General features: G+C 42.6%; 1 protein-coding gene across 2 annotated transcripts in view; it reads left to right on the top strand.

The window, feature by feature from the left end:
• The window catches only part of LOC141132411 (A disintegrin and metalloproteinase with thrombospondin motifs 2-like), a 1,679,109-nt gene that overhangs the window by 638,875 nt on the left and 1,024,304 nt on the right, over positions 1-15,930 (top strand). For both annotated transcript variants that reach the window (XM_073620760.1, XM_073620761.1), the window contains exon 5: positions 3,308-3,391. In XM_073620760.1, coding sequence (XP_073476861.1) covers positions 3,308-3,391 — 84 coding nt within the window. The remainder of the gene's footprint in view (positions 1-3,307; positions 3,392-15,930) is intronic.

Raw genomic sequence — 15,930 nt, 5'->3', positions numbered from 1 at the left:
TTGCTAGTGGAATATGAGTAGGCTTTGAGTCTGCGATGGGTTTTTTCGAAGTAGTCTAGTAATATGGACCTGAGTTCTTGCCTCAGGGCCAGGAGCTTCAATTTGAGTGAGTGGGATGGTATCAGTTTGTTGAGGGATTCAGTGGACTCAATTTGTGCGATTACCTCGTAAATTAGCTGCATCCTCCTCTTTTTTGCCTGAGGCCCCAGTTTCATCAACACCCCTCTTATGAACGCTTTGTGCGCCATCAACAGAGTTGCGGCTTTATCCACTGAACCAACATTGTGTTGGAAGTACTCATCTATCTGACATTGAATCTCCTCTGCGTAGGGAGAAGATTTCATTAGAAATGTGTTGGCCTTCCATAACTTTGTGGGATTGGGTGAGTTACTTGAGTCAACTGTTAGACAAATAGGAGCATGGTCCGACCACGTAATCGGTTCTATAGTAGAAGCCGAGATTCGTTGGAGAAGCCATTTGTCAGTTAGGAAGTAGTCAATCCTAGAATAAGAATTATGTGGAGTGGAGAGTGAAGTCTTTCTCAGTAGTGTGATGGCATCTCCACACATCATGCAATTCATTTGCTAGGAGGAAGTGGTGCATCGGGGAGGTGTGCCTCAAGTTCCTGTTTGTGGTATCAATGTGGTAATCAGGAGCGATGTTGAAGTCTCCGCATAGTATTAGAGAGCCCTTTTGGGCTTTACGGGTTTTCCTCAGTATTTTGTTTAGGACCGAAATTCTGCTGAGAGTTTGGGGCATAAAGACAGACTAGTGTATATGGGGCTGAGTCCATTGTGCATATCAGGATCACATAGCGTCCGTTAGGGTCAGGGATTTGTTCCACCAGTTGAAGTATTCTTAATAGCTATCAAGACGCCACGTTTCTTTTCTGAGGGAAGGAACTGTGTTTAAACGAGGGGGTTGCAGTGTCCTTGAAGTGCGTTTCTTGTGCACAGACTATCGCTGTTCAGTTTTAGGGCAGTTTTCCAGAGGGAGGATTTCTTAGCCGGATGATTCAGCCCTTTAGTATTAATAGAAATTATTTTAATGCCTATTGCGAGTAGTGGGTGTGCTGGTAGGTTGCTGTGGCTGTGTAAGGCGGCGGGGGCCAGGATGCCAGCGCCATCTTTTCCTCCGCCTCGTGGTGGCTTAAGGAAAAACTCGGTCAGTTTTTGAGGTCTCTGCTCCTCCTCGCGCTTTCTTGTCATTCTCAGGTGTTTGGGAAAACTTTAGCTTGCTAGCGCTGGCAATTGTGTGGCTAGAAGCAGGTCCTGACAGCTTAGATCCCCCTTGATGCTCCGGAGCTTCTCTAACGAGCGGCCATCTGCAGCGCGCTCAAGCCACGCCCCAAAATGCTCTGAAATTAAATCAATAACATATCTATAAATAAAGGATACGCTTTAAAAAGAGATAAAGATAGAACCCGCGCTGTGGAGAAAAATAAATAAAATTGTAAAAAAATATTGAATAAATACAAAATGTCCATATATGTGTGCGTTTACACACACAAACCCATGTACATATGTAGTAGGGACCGCTGTAGTGCAAGGTGAGTACCCCAGAATATGTGACAACAGAAAATTTTAAACTCAGCGCTGCCCCTCTAATGCCCCGTACACACGGTCGGATTTTCCGATGGAAAATGTCCGATCAGAGCGTGTTGTCGGAAATTCCGACCGTGTGTGGGCTCCATCGGACATTTTCCATCGGATTTTCCGACACACAAAGTTGGAGAGCAGGAGATAAAATTTTCAGACAACAAAATCCGTTGTCGGAAATTCCTATCGTGTGTACACAAATCCGACGGACAAAGTGCCACGCATGCTCAGAATAAATAAAGAGATGAAAGCTATTGGCCACTGCCCCGTTTATAGTCCCGACGTACGTGTTTTACGTCACCGCGTTCAGAACGATCGGATTTTCCGACAACTTTGTGTGACCGTGTGTATGCAAGACAAGTTTGAGCCAACATCCGTCGGAAAAAATCCTAGGATTTTGTTGTCGGAATGTCCGAACAAAGTCCGACCGTGTGTACGGGGCATTAGTCATGAATATACATATACTCGCATCAAATATGTGTCATGTGACAACATAAATAGCAAAGTGCCAATCAAGTGTAAAAAAATACATTCAATAAAGTTCAAAAAAAGGTGCAAAATAAAGTGCAATCAATAAAGTTCATCAAGTGAAGAAAAGAGGGCATATAGTGTAATACTGCAAGGTTTATTAAAAGGTTTAAATTGACATGTTTCGCCCATTCTGATGATGCCCAGTGGGAGGGGCGAAACACGTAAAGCTAAGGATAATCTGTGAAGGCTGTTTGTATGCCAAGGCGGCAATTTTTGCACATTTTAAAGACTCTGATGTAGGTGTAATGATTTTAAACCTTTTAATAAACCTTGCAGTATTACACTATTGGGGGTATTTACGAAAGGCAAATCCACTTTGCACTGCAAGTGCACTTGAAAGTGCAGTCACTCTCAATCTACGGGGTAGATCTGAAATGAGTGGAAGCTCTGCTGATTTTATCATCCAATCATGTGCAAGCTAAAATGCTGTTTTTTTTATTTTCCTTGCATGTCCCCCTCGGATCTACAGTGACTTTACTTCCAAGTGCACTTTTAGTGCACTTTCAAGTGCACTTGCAGTGCAAAGTGGATTTTCCTTTAGTAAATAACCCCCTATATGCCCTCTTTTCTTCACTTGTCCAAACTTTACTACTTCGATCGTCTTTGACCAAGTAAAGTATATAGGATCTACATCAAGTGGTGGAGGAGAGGAGATCCCATTCTCTGAGGCACAACCAACCCATATATCTACTGGACAGGAGACACCATCTTGATATACACAGGCGTATTTATCATCTTCATCTGGTGAGTGGGGACCCAGGAGGGGAGCACAGGAAGTCACCAAGATTACATCGACGTGTCACCAGCCCTATACCTCACACTTGATGAACTTTATTGATTGCATTTTATTTTGCACCTTTGCATGCGACTTTGGGGTCCACAGTCACATGACAAGTCGCACATGTGTGAATGTGCCTTAACATCACTTCGAAGCACATATACAGTTAAGTATAATACTGTACTTGGTGCAGTGTGGTGTAATGTGTTACTACAGCTGGTGAAAGTGTGATGATCGACATGACTGCCGCTTGTCAAAATGTGTTTTTATGTAAACAATTAAAGTAGTGAAAAGGATACAAATTACACAATATTAAAAAAAAGAAAAAAAAAACATTGTTTCCCTAAATATGTTTTTCATCAGAACCTTCTCTTTAATCTCAATTTACATTGTTTTACAGGTGAATGAAATCTACCATGATGAGTCATTGGGGGCCCATATTAATGTTATCCTTGTGAGAATAATAATGCTGAGTCACAGCAAAGTAAGTATACTGGGGAAAAAAAAAGTAAGAAATTCATATGGTTAAATGTATACATTTGTAGGTAAATTGTTTCAGTATATTTTCAAAAAGTCTACCACTTAACAGTATAATTTGACTCGCTGAGCAAGACTGATTTACATAAAGCACATCCAAAAGAGCAGTGAAACGTTGCTATAAAGTATAGAGTAATGACTATTCTGCAGGTTCACATGAGCATGTGAATGCAATTCCTGAAAGTGGACCTAAAGTCAAAATGTGAAGATTTGCTATGTTATAGGCAACAGCTTTTTTTTTTTTTTTTTTTTTAAGTTTTATTTATTGCTTTTAACATAACAAGTATACACAAGATCCAATGGGCCACAAACAAAATAAACTATTTACATTTCTTCAGCATTGGCTCTCTCCTCCTCCTTCCAGACCCTCACTCAGTGATAAGATCAAGGTATTAATAAGGCCACCTTTTCTTAGTAACCGTCATTGGTACATTTAGATATGTCAAACAGTTACATACATGTTAAATCCTGCTGCAGGTGCATTCTATTAGGTGCCACTTAATCCGCCACCGTAGTTTCATTATTCATCCAACTGCCCCACACTTTATCAAATTTCTGTGGTATGTCCCTGCTAATGTATGTAGCCTTGTCTAAAGGTGCAGCCCTATTAACCACACCCTTCCACGCTGATACAGATGGAGGATTGGGCTTTTTCCATGATAGCACTATAGTTTTTCTAGCGTAATAGATTAGGATCGTCAGCAAAGTACGAGTTACTCTTTTTGGGGCTAGATTGTCTACCACTCCCAAAAGGCACACCTCTATTGTGGGCTGTATATGAATGGCAGTTACTTCGGCTATACATTCTGTGACCCCCTTCCAAAAAAACTTGGATGGTCGAGCAATTCCAAAAGATATGCATGAAATCAGCAGTGAGGGAACTGCACCACCAGCACCCAGGTGACTGAGTAGGGAACATCTTAACCAATCTAGCTGGAGTAAGATATATATACGATGCAGGAATTTAAATTGAATGAGTTGGTCCCTAGCAGAGACCAATCTATAGTAAAATTATTGTCCCATACATCATCCCAGTCATCCCCGTCCATCTGGAGGAACACCTCACCCCACACCGCCCTACACTTTGCAATGAGATCTCCTTCCTCTCCGAACAGTTGTTTATATATTGTAGACAAGGCCTTGTCCAAAGTGTCCTCCCTCAGTAAAGACTCTAAATCGCTCATTTTCAGGGTAATACCAATATCTCCAAATTGGGCATTGTATGCATGTCTGAGCTGAAGATAACGGAACAAGTGAGTGTTGGGGAAGGTATACTTGGTTTTCAGGGCATCAAACTGTAGAAGTTTCCTACCACCCACTATGTCTTTCAGAGTCTTAATACCAAATTTAGTCCAGCTGATTGGATCAGGATATTCACAAAAGTGTGTTGATTTGGGATTCTTCCAAAGTGATGTGTGAGGAGAAATCTCAGAAGCGCTACCCATCCTGGTCACTGCTACCCATAACCTACTGGTTGCACGCATGGATATTGTGAGCCTATACGGAGCCCTGATACCCCGATGTGGGAGATGCGTCCGTGCCTTATAAGAACCAACAATAGCCACCTCTAATGTATTGACAGTGTCATCCTCAGGTAGAGTAAACCACCTGTGAACGAATACTAGCTGACCCACTAAGAAATACCTGTGGAAGTCCGGGACACTCAGTCCCCCTTGTTTCCACGGCAGTTGTAACACCCGGAGTTTAATTTAGGGGTGTCGACCCTGCCACAGGAAAGTCGTTATGAGTTGATTTATTCTTTTGAATATATATCTCGGTCTCCAAACGGGAATTCTGAAATATATTTAAAAATAGAGGTACAAATTTCATTTTCACTAAATTCAGTAGCCTGGATATTAGTTTAATCAAAAGTGAATCGACATTCAAGGCTATAAAATCTGATACAGAGTTAGAGATATGTAACCCCGGATATTTGATCACCTCTACCCGCTGCAAGGGACAATCTGTGGGAATCTCACATCTAGGGGATGGCGTCCTGAGTGAGAGAATCTTGGATTTTCCCTAGTTGACTTTCAGACCTGAAAAATGTGCAAAGGAATTTAGGATGTCTAATGCCGTGTACACACGACCAGTTTCGCCATCGGAATAAACTCCGAAGGTTTCTCCGACGGAACTCCGACGGAACTCCGACGGAATTCCATTCAAGCGGTCTTGCCTACACACGGTCAACCCAAAGTCTGACCGTTCAGAACGCGGTGACGTACAACACTTACGATGGGACTAGAAAAAGGAAGTTCAATAGCCAGTAGCCAATAGCTTCCATCTTGTACTTGCTTCACAGCATGCGTCGTTTTTGGTCCGTCGGAACAGCATACATACGATCGGTTTTCCTGATAGGAATTGGTTCTGTCGGAAATATTTAGAACATGTTCCATTTCTAGGTCCGTCAGAATTTTCAAAAAAAGAAGTCCGATGAGGCCTACACACGATGAAAAGCTTCCGTCTGACTTTTTCTGTCGGACATTCTGCTTGTGTGTACGGGGCATAAAGCTGCCGACAGGGAACTCTTGGAGTCTCGCAATAACAGAACCATATCGTCCGCATACAGTGCTGTTTTTTTCAGTCAAGCTACCCACCGTTATCCCCTGTACCTCCTCAGAGGCTCGCAAGGCCGCAGCAAAGGGTTCAATCATGATAGAGAAAAGACCCAGGGATAAAGGGCATCCTTGGCGAGTGCCCCTATGCACTGGAAAAAATTCTGATAGCATATTGTTATAGGCAACAGCTTTAAATGTTAATTGTATGTAACCATAATATACCTTCTGTCTGAATTCTTCCTGAAATTACAGTGCACTGGTATTTGAGGGTGCCTCATAGCTGTATATCTGCTGTGTGAGCACAGCTGCCTCTGACTGCATGTTTTATGAGATTTGGAATGAAATGTTGTTTTTGCCTCAGGAGATTTGCAGTGAGATTTGGTGATGTCATTACCATGCTGCTTGCTGTAGAAGAGAGTCTGTACTGCACTCACCTCCCTGCTTCAACAATTGTATGTGTGATATGAACCTATCCAGCTGCTTTTTGGATAATCCTTCACAAATTAGCAGATTGCCAGTCATCAGGGAGGCAGTTCTGATATGTGGAATCAAAGATGGCTCTACAAGGAGGCACATGCGCAAGGCTGACTAGGCAGTACATGGCTGCTTAGTGCTCCGCATCTACCGGGACCCCGACAGCCAAAATTCACTGAGTCACAGCAGCTATCTGCATACCCAAGGTATCCGGTCTATTACTTTACCCCTGGGGCACAAAATGCTAACATGTACAGTGGGAAAAAATGAAACTCAAGCCAGTAAAGAGCCAAGCTGCTCTCGACAAGAGCCACATCTAAAATCTTCCAACATCTTCCCGCTCCACACAGTCACACATACAGAGACGGAATTCACCTTCCTCTCAACAAAATGATCCTGACTATGATTTTGGGATAACACCCATTTCTCTACAAAATACCCCACCTGGAGCCGACCTTCTTAGTCAATTTGAAAGGGTATTACAGAAAGCACTACAAAATACCTCAGACACAATTACTGAGAAACTTACAAGAGAAATCCGTGAGGTGGGCCTCCGCATATCTGTTCTGGAACAAAGGATGGATGAGTTAGATGGCATTACCACAAATCACAATGATGAACTGGAAGCACTCAGAGAAGAAAATTCCTCTCTCTATACCCGCCGAGAAGATTTTGAAAATAGAGCCAGGAGATCAAATCTTCGTGTCTGTGGTATCCCTGAAAATATATAAGACCTCCAAGCAACCATTACAGCGCTCTTCCAGGAACTTGCTCCATCTATTCCTATGGAACGCCTAGAGATGGATAGGATTCACAGAACATTGGCCCCCAGAAAAGAAGATGGACCCCCAAGAGACATTGTTATTAAACTACATTATTTCCGCACCAAGGAACAATTGAGGGAAGCAGCCCAGAAAAAAGATTCATTAATCTTCCCGTCGTTATCAAATCTTTAATGACCTCTCGCAACAAACTCTCATCAAAAGGAAAGTGATGAAACCATATCTACTAATGCTTCAACATCACCACATCTCCTACTGCTGGAGTTTCCCCTTCGCAATCTACTTTTCTTATAAAGGCACCTCTTACACCTGCAAATCGGAAGATGACTTACTGACCATACTTCAAGATCTACACCTATCAATCCCGGAAAATACCTCTGATCCAAACGTCGAGCAACATCAAACTCCCCCAAGAATCCTCAAGACACACTTGAATATCAAGCCCACTCCAGCACTCATAAAAGGAGCCGCTTTGCCTCTCCACCACCAACTCAAGAAGAGCAAATGGGCTGATGCTTCTTCATTTGGCGATATTAACCTTTAGAAGATTAAATGTTTTCTTTAACACAACATACATTAGACCTGTGGGATTTTGATCCCTGAGACAGAACCTTTACGCTGTCTTATACTAGATCCTATTTCCTAAGGTCAACATAACCATATTGTTCATATTTATGACAATCTTACCAAATAAATATTGGATATTCTAATACCCTTCCTTAACCTATTAAATAGGTTACTGATCCCTCTGCTTACTGTGCATAGGTTAACAAGTTTCCACGTCAAAACGCACTGATTAACCCATTGTAAAAACTTTATCATGACCTCCTGAGATGATTTGGTCTACCCCCCCTTCTCCCTTTACTAATTTGGTGACCCCCTACCAAATACTACAATCACCCCTCATCTTCTCTACAATACCAATTCATCAGAAGGATGTCAGTTTCACTAAATTAATCAAATCACACCCCATTTTATTTCACTTGGGTGTTATTCTTATTGTTTTACTTTGTAATGTATTAGTTCTATCAAATACTGTATTATTAAGTGACTCATTTTGTTCTAATGTTTAAAAATTATTTAGAAGTTATAATGGCTGTCGTTGTCCCGGAGACAGCTCACTACTCCTCCCAATAGTTCCTCGAGTGACCGGCATTGTTATCCGGACACTCTTTGGACTTGTAGTACCCACTGGTTGGTGACATATCATCCCTTGGATACTAACTCCATATAGGAACCACCCTCTCCTTTCTCACATAACAGCTTCTCTCTCTCCTCCCTACTCCCAGAAACTATTTTCTAAATTTAATCTACTCCTAACTATACTCACAATCCTCCTTCCCTAAGTCTCTTAACAGCTCTACCCCCCCCCCCTTTTTTGGGGGGGTTATTGCTCCGGAATTGAAACACATAAATTAACAACTAACCATATCATTACCTACACCTTTCTAAATTACAAAATGACATTTTTAAACGTACTAACTCTTAATGTACAAGGCCTCAATTCCCCTCAAAAACAAACTAAGGCTTTCCATTCCTTTTCCTCACTCTCAGCACATGTGATCTGTCTACAAGAGATGCACTTTTCTTCACAATCCTCTCCTAAATTTCTTAGTCATCAATACCCCCAGATTTATAAAGCTTCGGCCTCAACTAAATAAAGAGTGGTCCTGATTGCATTCCATCGCACTACACCTTTTACCCTTCATAAGGAGATTACAGACCCAGAAGGACGTTATATATATATATACTACTAAAAGGTCTCTTATTGGATAGTGAAATTACTGTTGTTTCATTCTACGCTCCCAATAAAAATGCATTATCTTTTCTTTAAATTTACAATATTTTGTTGCGCTAGGGGAATACAGCTGTGGATAGGGGTGAGCAATACACAAAGGGATATTAAGTAATAAAAAAATGATAAAAAATTAAGAATAGCTTGTAAGAGATATCAATTGTATAACAGTTATATATGAATTACAATACAGTCAAATGATAAAAAAAGAGTCCAGGGATAGTGCTGGGTTGATGAACAGTAGTCCAGGCATAAAACTTGGATAAAATGGATAAGTGGGGGGGGGTGATAATATAGAGTATAGGTCTATGACCTCAGGGGGAGAGATACTGACACAAATACAAATATAGGAGGCAGCATGCTTGAAGGGCAGAATTCACCTTTGGAGGGAGATAAAAAAAGAAGAAAAGCAGCGCCAACCTAAGTGCAGTACTGAAGCATAAACATTTTATTACAAGTTGAAATGCACTCACTCAGAGTAAGGTAGATACAGGCACATCAGGTAAAAAATCCGTCCAGGAAGGCTGTATGGTGGGCAGCAGGGCTCCACAGGGGGCGATCCTATGTGCTGGAGTGTGTTACACTTGTCTCTTAGTCGCGTCTGGCAGCGCCGGTGGTAACCAGTGTCACAGGCTGGGTTGAGACAGGCACAGCGTGGATCGATCGTCTGTTCGTAGTTGTATTTCCCGGATTTCAGTGACGCTGGGGGCATGCACGCGTTCGGAGCATGCGTGCTCCTTCATCAGGTGTATATATATATATATATATATATATATATATATCTAGATATATAAAATGTAATATAAAAGTGGAGTTCCACCCACTTTTACAACTCTTCAGCATCCCCCACTAAACTATGCACTGTAAACAAATTGGATATTTTTAATTTTTTTTTTCTCAGCACCTACTATATATCTGCTGTATTCATTTTTCACTTCCTCCTCCCTGGCCGTGGCCCATCGCATTATTTCCTGTTTGCAATGCCTTCTGGGAAGGGGCGGCAACTTCCTCTGACACTGCCCTTGCTATGGAAACCTGACCTGAAACCTATTACACTGCTTGTGCTGCACTGAGCATGTGCGAGATCTGCAAGGATGAGATCCAGGAAGAAATATAGTCTGGCTTCAGATGCCCACACTTAAGATGGCCACGGCCTGCTGTAAGTTTATAAAATAACAAACTACTGCTATAAACTAACAAAACAGACCTTAGTTTACAGACTCACTTTACTAGAATACATTAGGCTTGTGTATTATATGGGTATTTTTATTTAAAAAGTATAATTTCGGCCGGAACACCACTTTAAGCTGAAGCACCTATCCGACTGTAGTACCTCCCAGCATACTATACTATACTACAGTCACTTGTAAGGGAGATCATGCAGTAGGAGCATCAACAACTGGTCACCAGGGAAAAAATGGAGACCACAGAGGGTGCAGCCTACCACGCACCCTCTCCTACCCATGACTGCACTGAACCCTGGGCACCTGTTCTGTATTTCCCTTGTGCCTGTCCAGCACTCAGTGGGATCTGCGCAGGAGATCTGACCTGTGGGAGCTACTGGGGGATAAGCTATCGCATGGAAATGCAGAAGCTGGACTTCAGTGTTACCAAGTGATAGTGGTGAGCAGGGAGCAGAAGACCGGAGCCAGAGGTGGTGGAACTGAGTTCCCCTTAGTTCCTGCTGAAAAAAAAGCCCTGTATATGTATCTTGGTGTGTGTGTGTGTGTGTGTGTGTGTGTGTGTGTGTGTGTGTGTGTGTGTGTGTATATATATATTTTTATTTATATATACAGTGGGGACAGAAAGTATTCACCCCCCCCCCTTAAATTTTTCACTCTTTGTTATATTGCAGCCATTTGCTAAAATCATTTAAGTTCTTTTTTTTCCTCATTAATGTACACACAGCACCCCATATTGACAAAAAAACACAGAATTGTTGTCATTTTTGCAGATTTATTAAAAAAGAAAAACTGAAATATCACATGGTCCTAAGTATTCAGACCCTTTGCTCAGTATTTAGTAGAAGCACCCTTTTGATCTAATACAGCCATGAGTCTTTTTGGGAAAGATGCAACAAGTTTTTCACACCTGGATTTGGGAATCCTCTGCCATTCCTCCTTGCAGATCCTCTCCAGTTCTGTCAGGTTGGATGGTAAACGTTGGTGGACAGACATTTTTAGGTCTCTCCAGAGATGCTCAATTGGGTTTAAGTCAGGGCTCTGGCTGGGCCATTCAAGAACAGTCACGGATGGTTCGGTCATCCAATGCTCCAGGATTAGAACTTCAGCTATGTGCCGTTCTAACCCAGTTGTGATATCTCAGAACAAACACCAGGCAGGCTGTATGTAAGTTCAAACAGGAATCTCTTTTATTGCAATACACAGGCTCTTTTATACACTCAAAGTGGAGGTGCATACCTCCGGCTCATATTACTCTAACAATACACCTGTAACCTAATTAACCTAATTAACATGGGCTAATTAACTAATCCCTTTAGACAGCCTAGATGACTCAGACATGACCTTTAGGCCAGACTGGCCGTCTTGTAGCTTAGAACCCCCAATCAACATTATCACAATCAACATAGACTCTTTTTCACACAATAGCAGAGTTAAACACAAACCACAATGGGGATCTAATGACTCTTAGATCCTATACTAGAGACTTATTTACAATAAACATTCTAGCAGGCAACAGACAGACAGGTGCTGGAATTTACATCAGCATCTCCTAGCAGTACCTGTCCCAGCATTTAACAGTAGGAGTCCAAACGGTATGAATCAGTCACTATTCCAATATGGCAAATCCAGGGTCCCCAGAAACTGTGTGTCCTGGGGGACCAGGACCCGAATCCACAGTAATACCACCTCAAGGGTCCCCAGGCATACAGCTCACAAAGAGCACCGTTCCCCCAAATGCAAGGGCCCACAATCGATCGGCAAGAGGCTAGCATACAGTCCCCTCCAAAAGTCTCTCTCCCAGCTAGGTCTGTCACACATGTCAAAAAGACTATGGGGGTTATTTACAAAAGGCAAAATCTTTTTTCAATTCAAGTGCAAAGTACAAGTGCAAAGTGCACTTTATAAATTGCACTGCAAGTGCACTTGTTGGAAGTGCAGTCGCTGTAAATCCGAGGGGAAGATCTGAAATGAGGGGAAGCTCTGCTGATTTTATCATCCAATCATGTGCACGATAAAATGATTTATTTTTGGTTTCCTTGCATGTGCCCCTCGGATCCACAGCGACTGCACTTCCAAGTGCTCTTTCAGTGCAATTTCAAGTGCACTTTGCACTTGTAGCGCTGAATTAATTTGCCTTTTGAAAATAACCCCCCCTATGTCAAATTAACAAGGGACACCAACCTCATTAAGGTTCATTAAAACAATACAAAATAATAGGGTCTTTGTGGTAACTTGAAACTCCCTAAAAAAAATTAAACATTTAAATCAATAGATTTTTGAGAATTTATCACAAATTGTAAAATAGATATTGATGAAATATAAAAGTTAAAAAGATGAGTAAAAAAAAAAAAAATATTTTGCTACATTATTTATGGAGATCTGACTTTTAAAAACTATAATATTAGTCATTACATGAGGATAAATAATAAAGAAAGTAGTTTGTGAGAACTCTGTGTGAATATAAGCAGCAAAACAACTTCATTCTTCTCGCATTATAAAGAAGACAAGAATGTGCTGTATTAAAAGATCACAGAATTAGCAGCGTGAGGAATGTGCTAGCTTCAATAAGAAGGCTAGCTTTACCAGACCGAGCGCTTCCGTCTTGTATTTGCTTCAGAGCATGCGTCAGTTTTGGTCCGTTGGACTTGCACACAGACGAACAGTTTGTACGCTAGAAAGCCAAGTCCGTTGGAAAGATTTGAAACATGTTTCATTTCTAGGTCCGTCGAACTTTTGGGGGAAAAAAATCCGCTGGAGCCCACACACGATCGAATTATCCGACGGAGTCCGGTCCGCCGGACCAAGTCTGCCGTAAAGTCTGCTCGTGTGTACGCGACATTAGAAACCCTGAAGGCGGTGATTGGTTTTTGGGTTCCTGTACGCGGTTAGACTGCCAAAAAGTTCCACACATGTGGTATCCCTCAGGAGAAGCAGCAGAATGTATTTTGGGTTGCAATTCCACATATAACCATGCCATGTTTGAACAATATATCATTTAGTGACAACGTTGTGTAAAAAAAGAAAAAAAAAAAAAAATTGTAATTTTCCGGAAACTTGTGGCAAAATATAAAATATTCCATGGACTCAACATTTATTCATTCATCTATTGCAAAGTGACGGTCGGACGGGCGTTTTGCCCTTCCGGGTGGGCGTCATATGACGTCCTCCCCATCTTGCTGCACATGTGCACCCCCGGGGACACGCAGCGTGGCGATCAGTTGTGAGCTGTGTTCCTTGGACACAGCGCATCACCAATCAGGGTAAAGAGCCAATGATGTTGGCTCTTTACCACGTGATCAACTGTGTCCAATCACAGCTGATCACATGTAAACAAGTGACGGTTATCGGCATTTTCTTTCCTCAGCACTGTCACTGTGTGAGGAAAGGAAAGCTGATAATCAGCGTTCCTGTGACCGGGGACATTTACACTTAACATCAGTGCAGCCCCAAAGATCAGTGCAGCCCCAAAGATCAGTGCAGCCCCATCAGTGCTGCATATCAGTGCCGCCTTATCAGTGACCATCAGTGCAGTTTATCAATGCCCATCGGTGCAGCCTATTGGAGCCCATCCATGCAGCATATCAGTGGCCATCAGTGCCGCCTCCTCGGTGCAGCCTCAACTGTGCCCATTGGTGCAGCCTCAACCGTGCCCAATGGTGCAACCTCATTCGTGCCCATCGGTGCAGCCTCATCCGTGCCCATCAGTGCAGCCTCATCCGTGCCCATCGGTGCAGCCTCATCCGTGCCCATCGGTGCAGCCTCATCAGTGCTGCCATATCAGTGCAGTATATCAGTCCAGCTCATCAGTGGCCATCAGTGCAGCCTCATCAGTGCCCATCAATGCAGCTTATCACTGCATGGGGATCACAGGGAGGAATTGGGAGGAGAGCCGGCCGGATCACACAGAGAGAAGATCTCCTATTGTGACACAGTTTGGATCTGAAACGCCGGCCGCTGTCAAACAAAGTCGCACCTGCTGGACCAGCTCCTATGATTGACAGCACACTGGTCCAATGCTGGGAAATTGAATCAGTGTGCTGTCTATCATAGGAGCTGGTCCAGGAGGTGGGACTTTGTTTGACAGCGGCTGGAGTTTCTGATCCAAATGGTGTCACAGCAGGAGATTCTCTGTGTGATCCGCCCCTCTCTTTTCTTGTCAGTTTGCTGGCTGATCACTTCTGGCAGAAGCAGTGCGGCCTTGTTTACAGGGCATCAGAGTGGCCCGGAGGCCAACTGCCTCCCTGCTCCTCGGCCCAGTCCGCCCCTGGTTCAGACACTCGAGGAAATATACCACAACAATACAACTTTCCTGAATTCTTTAAGCTATGGTGATTTTTTTAAAAATGTTTACAAAGATCTCCAACTTTGATAAATAAATATTGTTTATTTATGAACAAGAATATATATATATATATATATATATATATATATATATATATATATATATATATATATATATATATATATATATATATATATATATATACATACACACACACCAAGCAAAATTATAAACGCAACACTTTTGTTTGCCCTCATGAGCTTTATCATGAGCTGAACGCAAAGATATACAACCTTTTTCTATGTACACAAAAGGCCTATTTCTCTAAAATATTGTTCACAAATCTGTCTAAATCTGTGTTAGGGAGCACTTCTCCTTTGCCGAGATAATCCATCCACCTCACAGGTGTGGCATATCAAGATGCTGATTAGACAACATGATTATTGCACAGGTGTGCCTTAGGCAGGCTACTCTAAAATGTGTGGTTTTACTGTATTGGGGGGGTCCGAAAACCAGTCAGTATCTGGTGTAAGCACCATTTGCCTCTCTCAGTGCAGCACATCTCCTTCGCATAGAGTTGATCAGGTTGTTGATTGTGGCCTGTGGAATGTTGGTCTATTCCTCTTCAATGGCTGTGCAAAGTTGCTGGATATTGGCAGGAACTGGAACACGCTGTCGTATATGCCGATCCAGAGCATCTCAAACATGCTCAATGGGTGACATGTCCGGTGAGTATGCTGGCCATGCAAGAACTGGGATGTTTTCAGCTTCCAGGAATTGTGTACAGATCCTTGCAACATGGGGTCATTCATTATCATGCTGCAACATGAGGTGATGGTCGCGGATGATTGGCACAACAATGGGCCTCAGGATCTCGTCACGGTATCTCTGTGCATTCAAAATACCATCAATAAAATGCACCCGTGTTTGTTGTCCATAGCATACGCTTGCTTATACCATAATCCCACCACCATCATGGGCCACTTGATCCACAACGTTGACATCTGCAAACCACTTACCCCCACATAACGCCATACACGCTGTCTGCAATCTGCCCTGTACAGTGAAAACCGGGATTCATCCGTAAAGAAAACACCTCTCCAAAGTGCCAGATGCCATCGAATGTGAGCATTTGCCCAATCAAATCGGTTACGGCAACAAACCACAATCGGGTCAAGACCCCACTGAGGACAACGAACATGCAGATAAGCTTCCCTGAGATGGCTTCTGACAGTTTGTGCAGAAACTCTTTGGTTATGCAAACTGATTGTTGCAGCAACTGTCCAGGTGGCTGGTCTCAAACGATCTTGGAGGTGAAGGTGTTGGATGTGGAGGTCTTGGGCTGGTGTGGTTATACGTGGTCTGCGGTTGTGAGGCCGGTTGGATGTACTGCTAAATTCTCTGAAACGCA

This window comes from Aquarana catesbeiana, linkage group LG03 (genome assembly GCF_042186555.1).
Source record: "Aquarana catesbeiana isolate 2022-GZ linkage group LG03, ASM4218655v1, whole genome shotgun sequence".
In the NCBI taxonomy this organism is placed as follows: Eukaryota; Metazoa; Chordata; class Amphibia; order Anura; family Ranidae; genus Aquarana; species Aquarana catesbeiana.
The sequence above is the reverse complement of the archived record's forward strand: the minus strand, read 5'-3'. Positions and strand labels throughout refer to the sequence as shown.